General features: G+C 40.6%; 1 protein-coding gene across 1 annotated transcript in view; it reads left to right on the top strand.

Annotated features, from left to right (window-relative positions):
• The window catches only part of DNAH7 (dynein axonemal heavy chain 7), a 265,071-nt gene that overhangs the window by 211,041 nt on the left and 41,232 nt on the right, over positions 1–12,798 (top strand). The window contains 4 exon segments of the mRNA XM_021075816.1: positions 2,596–2,772; positions 3,815–3,976; positions 6,452–6,652; positions 12,381–12,542. Of these exon segments, the coding sequence (XP_020931475.1) occupies positions 2,596–2,772; positions 3,815–3,976; positions 6,452–6,652; positions 12,381–12,542 (702 nt within the window).

Here is a 12,798-nt window from a genome sequence, read left to right as displayed (position 1 = left end):
GTGCATCCCTAAAAAGCAAAAAAAAAAAAAAAAAAAAAAAAAAATCTGGAACATGAAATAACTTATCTAGAAATGAATCTTTATGTATAGGTGAATTTATTATTCTGAGTTTTTTGTTTAGAACTTCTGTAATTAGAATCCCATCTTCATCAAAGAAAGCCTAATTTATTCATTCATTCGTTCAATAGATATTTATTGTGCAGGAACAATATATGAGTAGTCTTGTTAGGTAGATCTGTGCCAACATGGCACTTATATATTAGTTATTACTCTTCTCTACTTTTCCATATTTTTTAATTTTTTAAAATTTGTTATTGAAGTATAGTTGATATACAATGTACTAGTCTCTGTTGTATAGCAAAATGATTCAGTTATACATATATGTGTATATTCTCCTTCATATTCTTTTCCATCATTGTTTATTACAGGATACTGAATATAGTTCCCTGTGCTATACAATAGGACTTCATTGTTAATTTTATATATAGTAGTTTGTGTCTGCTATTCCCAAACTCCTAATTTATCTCTCCCCCTCTACCATCAGGTTGTTTTGTGTGCCTGTAAGCCTATTTCTGTTTTATGAAAATATTCATTTGTATCATATTTTAGTTTGCACGTATAAGTGATATGATATTTGCCTTTCTCTGACCTCACTTAGTATGATAATCTCTAGATCCATCCATGTTGTTGCAAATGGCTTATTTCACTATTTTTATGGCTGAGTAGTATTCCATTGTGTATATGTACCAACCATACCAACCATGTCTTCTTTATCCATTCCTCTGTCAATGGACATTTAGGTTGTTTCCAGTGGACTATTTATACCTTTGCATGTTTAAATGAATCTAGAAAACTGTTGGGGAAGGATTAAAAATTTTAATTTAAGCATAGATATTTCTTCACTGTTTCTCAGTCCCCGACTCTGACATCCTCAGTCTCTCTCTCTCTTCCCACCCCCCACCCCCAACACACACACACACATACACACAAACACCAGGGCTGACATTGTTCTTAAAGTATTATGACTGGTCAATGATTTTTACTTATTAAAACTTGTAGGGGAGTTCCCGTCATGGCTCAGCAGAAACGAATCTGACTAGTATCCATGAACACGAAGGTTTGATCCCTGGCCTTGCTCAGTGGGTTAAGGATCCAGCATTGCCATGAGCTGTGGTGTAGGTCGCGGCTTGGATCTGGTGTTTCTGCGGCTGTGGCATAGGTTGGCAGCTACAGCTCCAATTAGACCCCTAGCCTGGGAACTTCCATATGCCATAGGTGCAGCCCTAAAAAAGACAAAACAAAAACAAAAACCACCTTGTGTGAATAGATGTTTCAGAGAGTGCACTATTAAAATTTGGAAATATTTGTAACTTTCTTCAGAGAATACTGTCTTTTTGAAATTCTTGGTATCTGCAATTGCTCCTGCTATTTGCTTTAAGTACAAAAAAGTCATAGGCTGGTGGAGTTGCCCTCCTAATTTAAAGTTCCATGCTTGAGATAGAAGCAGGTGTCCAGTTGAAGTGATTCTGAAACTTTCAAAAAATTCTTTGTGTTCTTGTCACTCATTTGCACCATCGCCCAGAGATGCCAGGTGTAGACCTTTCACCAGAAAGAAGGAAAGGTGTACCTGGGGCTGTACATCAGTCATGCTGCTTAATGCATTTCCACTCCTGCTTCAGTGCCTGAAAGTCACCCCCAAGCCCCAAAGTTCTACTCTTTCTCAAAATGCTCCCAGAAAATGCACAGTCATGTTATCAGAAGATTTATGCAATGTAGTTTTACCTGTTTCTTAGGAGTATGGCTTGTTTCTCTTCCACAATACTTTTCCTTTTTCAGCTATATCACTTCTTTCTTGGTGGTATAGTATTATATAAACCATGTTAGAATTTCTACTTTTGAGTTGTGGACTTTGGAACATAGCCTTTTAAAACTTAAGAATTAATGTTTCTTATATTCTTCATCCAGGACGTGTTAAATACTCACTAAAATGAAGAAAAATGCCTTTAAATTCTGGCATCACTAACCACTCACCTTTTATTATTTAAATAACATTTAGTTTCTTTCCATCTAAAAGACAACTATATAAAGTAATGCCTTTGACTCTTTACCAATCTTTTTCAATACCTAAGTGATGTAGATAGAATCCATTGTTTTAATTTTTTAATTTTTTATTTTTAAGGCCACACCCAAGGCACTCATAAATTTCCTGTCTAGGAGTCAAATCACACCTTCAGCTGCACACTAAAGCTGCAGCTTGCAGCAACATCAGATCCTTAACCCACTGAGCAAGGCAAGGGATCAAATCTACATCCTCACAGACACTATGTCAGGTTCTTAACCCACTGTGCCACAACAGGAACTCTAGAGTCCATTGTTTTAAAGCACAGTTGAGGAGTTCTTTTGTGGTTCCAGGGTTTAAGGAGCCAGTGTTGTCGCTGCTGTGGTGCAGATTCAGTCCCTGGCCTGGAAACTTCCATAAGCCATAGGTGCAGCCAAAAATCAATCAATAAATAATAAAATACCTTCAAATGTGATGCTTTTAATGTTTTAGGCAGATTTTAAATATTCCTTCAAATATATTCTTGTCCTTTCTAGGTTATTCCAATGCTACAAGAATTTATAACTAACAGATTGGGGCGTGCATTCATTGAACCACCTCCATTTGATCTGTCCAAGGCATTTGCTGACAGTAACTGCTGTGCACCACTGATTTTTGTGCTCTCTCCTGGGGCGGATCCCATGGCTGCTCTTCTAAAATTTGCTGATGACCAGGTACCTTAAAACTCTATTTTGTTTTCTGCTGCTTCTAACTGCTTGTGTCAGTCTGCTGTGGACATTCAGGCAGGGCCTACTCCTCCACTGCTCCCATAAGTCAAGTTCTCTTCCAGAATGGAATTTGGGTGGTAACAGCCCTAGAAATAAAGACCAGGGAGTCATAGACATGGTATCAGGAAGATGCAGATGATTTAGGATGTAGGAGAAATGCATTCCAAGTAAATATTCCCACAGGATTCTTTAAATAAACTCGAATGGGAATTAGGAGCTAATGGGTTTTTCCCCTTCTGAATTTTAGGTAGTAGCCAAATTAGTTAAAATATAATTATTCAGGGAGTTCCCGTTGTGGCGCAGTGGTTAACGAATCCGACTAGGAACCATGAGGTTGTGGGTTCGGTCCCTGCCCTTGCTCAGTGGGTTAATGATCCGGCGTTGCCGTGAGCTGTGGTGTAGGTTGCAGACGCGGCTCGGATCCCGCGTTGCTGTGGCTCTGGCGTAGGCCGGTGGCTACAGCTCCGATTAGACCCCTAGCCTGGGAGCCTCCATATGCCGTGGGAGCGGCCCAAGAAATAGCAACAACAACAAAAAAGACAAAAGACAAAAAAAAAAAAAAAAAAAAAATAATAATAATAATAATTATTCAAAAATTTGGAGGGAGCTGGGCAAGTTCATTTGTCTATTCATAGTTTTCTTTTCGGCTTTGAATAGGAGTTGCTGCATGATAACCAGGCTCTTCCATCACTTCCTCATAGTAAAAGTCTTCTTCATTTTTTCCTGTCCTTATCTCAACAATCAAAAACCCTACAGACATTTTCATTTATTACTGCGACTGTTCCCTACTTGAATTGGCTTGCTTTTTATCTGTTTATTGGCTTCTTAATCAGTAAGAGGTTTCTAGGGCTCTATGTGTTTGGGAACTTTGGGAGTTGCTATATCATTAAATTTTAATATATTTAATATTAACACTTCCTGTCATGATGTTATTGATTCTTCTGTAAAATGTGATTTTAAATAACTTCTTCACTATTCTCGTACACAGGGATATGGAGGATCAAAGCTTAGCTCTTTATCTCTTGGTCAAGGCCAAGGGCCCATAGCTATGAAGATGTTAGAAAAAGCTATCAAAGAAGGAACATGGGTTGTTCTTCAGAATTGTCACCTCGCCACCTCTTGGATGCCAACCCTTGAGAGAGTTTGTGAGGTAAAAATGCTAGTGTATTTCTGTGAGATTGTGTCCCCTTATATAATTGGTAATAGACATACCATCTAAGTAACTCCATTCCCATCCTCAATCTGAGGGTTGCAGGTTAGCAGCAAGGCTGGATTACAGGGGAGATGGGCTCCTATGGGGATCCAGAGGACAGCACATGGCCAACCTCACCAGATCCCTTCTACCACGGGCAAGGGTTCATCCTATGTGTCAGAAAGCTCTTTAATCCAGAGGATCCGTCTCAAAGATGGGAGCAGGAGTTCCCGTCGTGGTTCGGCAGTTAATGAACCCGACTAGTATCCATGAGGACACGGGTTTGATCCTTGGCCCCACCCAGTGGGTTAAGGATCTGGCGTTGCTGTGAGCTGTGGTGTAGGTTGCAGATGCAGCTCGGATCTGATGTTGTTGTGGCTGTGGCATAGGCCGGCAGCTACAGCTCCAATTCTACCCCTGTCTGGGAATCTCCATATGCCGCAGATGTTACCCCAAAAAGACAAAAAAATAAAAATAAAAAAGATGGGAATAAACCACAAGGTAGACAGAAACCAATTTACTTGTGGCAGCAGTGGATCAAAAACAACAAAGAAGTCTTTTCAGGGTGAAATTTGTGTGGTTCCTCCAAACCAAAAGGCTTCTGGATGTAACTTTTCTTTAACTCACGTCTCACCCACTTAGTCGGTGCCCCTGCCACAGAGGATGAATCTGAAGCCAAAGAGCACTCCTCACACCCTCCTGGCAGTGGATCACTGTACTTCCCTATTTTGGTAGGCAGAATTTCCTGGATGAAAACCCCACGTAGCTCAACTGAGTAAATAGAGAACCTGAAGTTTGATTTCAAAAAACAGAGAAAAATGTATCCACTGTAATGACATGTGACTCCAGCCCTCTCCTAACTCACATCCCTTAGGCTACTAAATTGACATAACTTTCCCTATCCAGGCATCCAGCTGATACTTAGGGAGCAGATGCATTGTTCTTCATGCCACTTGTCACCATTTTATTTTGTCTGCATCTCCCACTAGAATGTGAGCACTGTTTTGTTCTCTGGTTTATCTCTAGCACTTGAATAGTGCCTGGCTCATAGGACGGAATCAATAAATACTTAACTGACCTAGTGAATGAATAATGCCTCACCATTTAAAACCTTTTGATGGCTTCCCACTGTGTGAAGACAAAGTTCACAGCCCGTCCTAGCTTAAAACACCCTTCATCTGAACTTGGCTGCCTCTCCGGTTCTGTCTCAGGCCACTTTCCATCCTGACTTCTGTGCTCTAGTGATGAGACCTTCTTTTCACTTTCACCGGGGTAGCACACTTTCTCAAGAATGTCTGCCTCCATAATTGATGTTATTTCTCTCCGAAAAACTCTCCTTTAATATTTTTTGGCCTTACTAACATCTACTCATGCTTCAGGCCTTAAATTAGGGGCTTTATATTTGTGTCTGTTTCCTCATGGTTCCCCTATCTCTAGGTCTTTCTCATGACCTGTTGAATTATCGCATACATGTCTATCAGAGAGTCATCTAGGAGAGAAGAGCTGTCCCCAGTGGATGGTGAACTTGGCCCAAAGTCCCATGAGTCATGCTATTCAAGTCACTGGGCGTAGGGCAGCTGTAGGAGGAAAAGATGGTGGCTTCGCCATTTATTAAAGAAGATACCTGGGGTACCTAAGCATCCTACAGATTCCCCTGCCCGCCCCTTCACCACATGAATGTACAAATATTTTTTTTTAACTGTTAAAGATTTGCAATTTAAAAATATAGAAACCACTGACATGGACAATTGGAGGAGTTAGCATTAGGGAGTGGGTTACAACAGGAGGGAAGGAAAGACCCTTGATTCCAAGGCTCTGTGCAGCCTTCATGATGGTCATTAGTGAGGGTTCTGTCATCCTCCACAGAGCTGGCCTGACTATCCCCATAAACAGTGTCGCTAATAGTGATATGGTTTAATGCTTCAGGATATACTAGTTCTCCTCATCTTTCAAAAACCTCTTTTTTTAATGCCTATTTGGTTTAATATTGATTTTTCTGAATGCATTGCTTATTCTCACAACCTGGTTACAGCAAGAAGAAGGCATCATTCTTGATCTGGATCTAGGGCAGAGAAATATTTCTGTAAATATTTCAGCAACATCAGTGAAGACACAAGATTTGGGGGAATGTCTTCGTCTTTACTGGGGCCAACTCTGGGTTATGTAATGCCTTTGTAAACCTTCCAGTCACGTGATTTAATTGTATCAAGGAGGATGGTGACAGTCTGGGCCTTGTCAGTGAAATATGTTGTTTCAGGAACAGAATTGGATTTTTACGGCTTTTGCCTTAAACTGCAGCAATAAGCTATATTTTGTAAAAATGCTTCCTCCCACTTGCAGCCCATCCCATGCGCATGCTAGCTAGAGATAATTCTTGCATTTTATGTACTTTTTTGTATCTCATTTCTTTCTTTTTTTTTTTTTTTTCTGCAGGAGTTAAGTGCAGAAACAACACACCCAGATTTCCGACTTTGGCTGACAAGTTACCCATCTCCAACTTTCCCGGTGTCTGTACTGCAGAATGGAGTGAAAATGACCAACGAGGCACCGAAAGGTTTACGGGCTAATATCATTCGATCTTACCTCATGGACCCGATCTCTGACCCTGAGTTCTTTGGCAGCTGCAAAAAGCCTGTTAGTAATGGCTAAGTCTTGTTACCTCAGCCCTGTAAAGCAATTCAAGTGGTCCCTGATGATCCTGGATGTGTGTGCTGAGTAAAACTGAAAATTAAATAGGCCTCCTGCATTGTAGTGCAGTTGGTTTTGATTACTGATTATTGACTGTACTGAAGTCAATTTTATTAATATTTTATTTTAATTTTACCACCAGCCTCATTCCTGCTCAGCTGAGATCTTGTGGGGTGTCATTAATTATGCAGCTTTCTATTTAGAAAGTCAGCTGTAAGCCATTCCCAGTACAGATCTGCAAGGTTGGGAATCTTGTTTCAGGATATTAACTGAGCCCTTTGCTATTTGGAGCCATATCTTTAAATTAAAACATAAAAATATTTCCTCCATATAACTATAATGAGAGCCAAAATGATTTTACTCCCTGATTGATGGGGCTCATAGTCTTTTTTTTTTTTTTCCAGCATCACCCGGCAAGCAGGGAAGCCACCCACTGCTTTCATGATTAGAATTCTGTATGTGAATGTCTGTGACCTAAAATTGTTTCACAGTGTTTTGCCGTAATTAAAAATGGAAGGGTTTCTTTTTAAGAGAGGTTGTGAACCTTGGTAAATTTTTACCATTAAAAAACTCACACTCTTGGTGTTGGAATATGTTTTCAGTACACATCAAAAGATTGCCTTAAGAATGAAGAAGTGCTTTCATTAAATGAAAATCTGGGGTACTGAAAAACAAAAGAGGGCCTGTATTTAAAATTAAGTCAGACCTTATCCTGAGCATCCGAGACCTTCTATAGGACAAAATTTTGCATTTATTTGGCCCAGAGAGAGCAGGTTACTCCTAGGTAAGTGGTGAGGGCATTTCTGCACATGATGGCTGGACAGAAGCCCTTTTGCAAAATTTTACTCCCCCGCCCGTTCTTCTAGATCCAGAGGTCTCTCTAGTGGTAGTCACAGGCATGAGAAGTCCAAACCAAAACCTCAGATTACCAAGCAGCACACCATAATTCTTCTGTTTTGACATTTTATTTGGAAATCATTTTAAACTTGAAGTTGCAAGTATAAAAGTAGTACAAAGAACCATCTTATGCTCTTTACCTGTATTTGCCTCCCATTAACATGACCAGCTATAGGTAAGTTACTTAAGTCACTGTCCTTTATTCCTAAATAAATACTGCAGTGTATATGTCTTAAGAATAGAGAGAGTATCTTATCCCATTACAGTTATTATTTTAGTAAATTTAACAAGAATACACTATCATATCTAATCTCCTGTTTGTGTCCCCCGTTTGTCGGTTGATGTAGTAATGTCCTTTAGAGCATTTTCCCTGTTCACCACGGATTGATCCAGGGTTAGTATCACATTCAGTTGCCATGTCTCCTTTTCTTCTTTAATCTGGACCATGGCCTCAGCCTTTCTCTGTCTTTGATGACACTGACATTTCTGAAGGATTCATCACCCCCTGTTGTTTTTAATAGAACATTTCTCACTCTGGGCTTGTTTATTTCCTCGTGACTTGGTTCAAGTTCTCCATCCTCATCCACACCAGGACATGGGTGAAGTCACATCCTCGGAATATCTCATGATGCCTGTTTATCCCTAACTGATGATACCAATTTTGTTCACCCAGACAAAATGTGATTTGATTTTTTCACTATATAACGGCTTTGCCCCTTGAAGCCAATAATCAGTCTGTGAGGAGACATTTTGGACCATGCAAATATCCTAGTCCTTGGAGTTCCCTGGTGGCTCAGTGGGTTAAGGATCTGGCAGTGTCATTGCAGCAGCCTGGGTCACTGCTGTGGCATGGGTTCAGTCCCTGGCCCAGGAACTTCCACATGCCATGGATGCGGCCGAAAAAAAATATCCTGTTCCTTATCAAAATCTGCCGTGACCCAGATTTAGTAGCCAATGATGATTCTTGCTTGACCCACTTATTCCCTGTGGCCACTCCAACTCCATTTCTCCCTCCACATTTGACACTTGCCATGCTATTGTCAACAACAGCCCTCCCTTCTACCCTATTTATCTTTTATTGGTGTGGTCTCATGAATTTTTCCAGTGGTTTACAATTCATTACTATTCTTAAGTCTTTTGTTTAAGTTGTCCCAGAATTGGTCAGTGGAAGATCCTTTTGTACTTGCTGTAGGTCCCATCATTTATTATTTACTTTTCTAGTCCTGGGATCAGCCATGTTTCTGAAGAACCCTGGTTCCTATATAGTGGTGAATGGTATTAGAGACCAAGAGCTGGATGCTGGATGAGCTCCTTGCTACTGCATTTACTGTCTGTGATTCTGACCCTTTTTGTGGAGAGAACTTGAAAATATATACATGTATTATATATAGCCATATGTACAAATATATGTATGTACATATAATACATACAAACGAGTTCATGCACACAGAAACACTCATAGCTTTTAGAAATAACAAATTTGTAGCAATACCTCCAACTTCAGTTCATTTGCCCATGGTTCTTTCTTGCTTTTCCTCCTTCCACAGTTGCATGTCCCTTCTGCTACAGTGAGAAGCCTGGCTCCCACTTCAACACACTTATTGATTTGCCCAGTTCACTGATTATCCAAAACAGTTGCAGAATTAGCACAGCATGTTTAACTTTTCTTCTCTCACCTATGTGATTGAATTTATGCTACCTTCTTACTCTCCCTTTCAATTTTATTCCATGAGGGAAAGTGCCCCCCAGCCCTTGGATGAAACTTTGGACAGTCTTATGGCTTTCCTGGTTACCATCTAGTAATAAAATGACCTGTAGTTATTGCACTGCAAAGCCAATCTTGCTTCAGACACCAGAAAGTGCAACACAATATATTAAGCAATACTTTGAATTTGAATGAATAACCTACATTATTCAAAATGTAGGTTTCAACTCTGTAGCATCTCACCTTCAGCCTCTAATTGGTGGGCTTCATTCCACTGGGGAAAGAAGATAGAGTTGGCATCTTTCTTTTTTTTATTGTAGTTGTCTTAGTTTCAGGTGTATAGAAAAGTGACTCAGTTATATTTTTTCAAGTTATATTCCATTATATGTTATTACAATATAATGAATATAATCCCTTCTGCTATACAGTAAATAAATCCTTGTTGCTTATCTATCTTATGTTTAATAATTAGTTTAATAGTATCTGTTAATCCCATACTTCTAATTTGCCCCTTCTTCCCTTCCTCTCCCCTTTGGAACCATAAGTTTGTTTTCTATGTCTGTGAGTCTGTTTTCTATTTATATATAGATTTGTTTTATTTTTCATATTCTACACACAAGTGATATCATAGTATTTGTCTTTCTTTGACTTATTTCACTAAGTATAATATTCTCTAGGTCCATCCATGTTGCTACAAATGGCAATATTTCATTCTTTTATGTGGCCGAGTAATATTCCATCGTGTATACTGACCCAATCATCTATTGATGGGTGCTTGGGTTGTTCCATGTCTTGTCTATTGTGAATAGTGCTGCTGTGAACATTGGGGTGTGTTATCTTTTTGGATTAGATTTTTTGAGTTCTTTCTGGATATATACCCAGGAGTGGAATTGCTGGGTCATATGATAATTCTATTTTTAGGGGGTTTTTTTTGTTTTTTTGTTTTTTTGGCCTTTTTGTCTTTTTGCCATTTCTCGGGCCGCTCCCGCGGCATATGGAGGTTCCCAGCTAGGGGTCTAATCGAAGCTGTAGCCACCAGCCTATGCTAGAGCCACAGCAACGTGGGATCTGAGCCGCGTCTGCAACCTACACCACAGCTCACAGCAACGCCGGATCCTTAACCCACTGAGCAAGGACAGGGATCGAACCCGCAACCTCATGGTTCTTAGTCGGATTCGTTAACCCTGCGCCATGACGGGAACTCCCTATTTTTAGTTTTTTAAGGAAACTTCATACTGTTTCACATAGTGGCTGCACCAATTTACACTCCCACCAGTAGTGTAGGAGGGTACTCTTTTCTTTACACCCTCTCCAGCATTTGGTATTTGTGGTCTTTTTGATGGTGGCCATTTTGACCAGTGTGAGGTGTACCTCATTGTGGTTTAATGTGCATTTCTCTAATAACTATTAATGTTGAGCACTTTTCATGTGCCTGGTGAAGATCTTTCTTTTTGTAACTCCTCCTGCACACGATAGCTGCTGATACTGATCACTCAGATCAGAGCATGTACAGGGGTGAGGCAGGAAAGGCAGAGGTTCCTATTCTGGACTGCTTTAGCCAGAAGCTCTTTGCACTTGGCAGGGATTTAAAGCTGACTTTTTGCCTTGTGAGTTCTTTCATAGGTTCCTTTTGGCTCCCCTGGCAGACCTCTCTGTGACCCCATCACCCCTGGCTGTGCCTCCCCTGCAGCCGGCTGTTTCTGACACTCCAGACTTCACTTCATACAGGCTCTTGCTGTTGGAGTTTCCTTATCCTCCGACACAAGCTCTCTTAAACAGGAAACTTTAAAATGACCACTGGCTGACACTTCTGGTCCAGCTCCCTGTCTTGCTCCCTGGAATTCACATCAGATTGGTCCACCATCTGAGGAGGGCTACCCATTTCCATCCCACAGCCCATCATCATATGGCGCCCACATGGCCATAGACTGAGTTTTGCATTTTCCCACTCCATCCCAGCTGCTGGGCACATGTATCAGCTCATGTATCTCTCAAGCTCTATTTTGACCACTTTTACATCCTCTTTGTGGAGGATATAAATGGTAAATATATTACATCGTACTTTTTTTTCTCTTGCTTTTCAGGGCCGTACCTGCGGCATATGGAAGTTCGAATGGGAGCTGCAGCTGCTGGCCTACACCATAGCCACAGCAATGCGGGATCCGAGCCACATCTGCAACTTACACCACAGCTCACGGCAATGCCAGATCACTGACCCACTGAACAAGGCCAGGGATGGAACCCATATCCTCATGGATACTAGTCAGATTTGTTTCCACTGCACCACAATGGGAACTCCCACATCGTGCTTTCTAATTTCTAAATCAAGGCTGGCTTTGCAATCAATGGTGACTACTGGACTTTTTTTTTTTTTCCTTGCTTTTTAGGGCCATACCCATGGCATATGCAGGTTCCCAGGCTAGAGGTCCAATCGGAGCTACAGCTGCCAGCCTAAACCACAGCCACAGCAACATCAGATCCCAGCCGCGTCTGCGACCTACACCATACTCACGGCAATGCCAGATCTTTAACCCACTAAGCAAGGCCAGGTATCAAACCTGCAACCTCTTGGTTCCTAGTCAGATTCGTTTCCACTGCTCCACGACGGAACTCCAATATAGGACTTTCTATTACCTAAGAGTAACCAGAAAAACCATGAGGCTGCCCAAAATTTCAATCTCAAAATGTTTGTAGAGCTTCTTTTTGAGTTGTCTCCTTTGAAATTTCTCTATGGTCATCTGGGACCAAATATTGGAATTCACACTTCTTGCCTTGTGATGCCCAAATTGAAACTCCCAAAACCCTGTTAGGTAATGTTAAATTAGACTAGCCTAGTATGCTTTCCGAAGGCATAGTGTACATAGTAGCTGTGTGTGTCAACTGAATGTGCATACAAATGGGTAGTTTTGCCTGAATAGCTGGTAGAAACGGTGAATTCTGTTTTAGTTTTACTTTGAGATGGACATATTTATTAGCAAAATGAATTAATTACTTTCACTTTAAAAATGTGATAAGCATAATGCAATGTTAGGAGAAAAAATAATGATGTTACACCATTTCTTCTCATTACAGGAAGAATTCAAGAAATTACTGTATGGCCTCTGTTTCTTTCATGCTCTGGTGCAAGAGAGACGGAAATTTGGACCCCTGGGGTGGAATATTCCTTATGAGTTCAACGAGACTGACCTGAGAATCAGCGTTCAGCAGCTCCACATGTTCCTGAACCAGTATGAGGTACCGTGAAAGTCCTAGCAAAGGCATTACCTAGTGGCTCTTCATCAGGCTCTGCTTGGACAGTACACGAGACTTCTGATTAATTTCTATTTTTATAAAACGAATAGCAGGATAGTTCCCAAAAGCTATTAAGTAGGACTTTATTATAACAGGATATTTTAACTGCCAAGTAGGTAGGTAGTTAGGATGTCAGTTTGTCTATTAGGAACTTGTATTTTATCATTTATTTTGACACATAAACACCTATGGGAGTCTG

Source organism: Sus scrofa, chromosome 15 (assembly GCF_000003025.6).
Source record: "Sus scrofa isolate TJ Tabasco breed Duroc chromosome 15, Sscrofa11.1, whole genome shotgun sequence".
NCBI classification, from domain to species: Eukaryota; Metazoa; Chordata; class Mammalia; order Artiodactyla; family Suidae; genus Sus; species Sus scrofa.
Note: the sequence above shows the minus strand (reverse complement) of the source record. Positions and strands in the feature narration are given on the sequence as shown.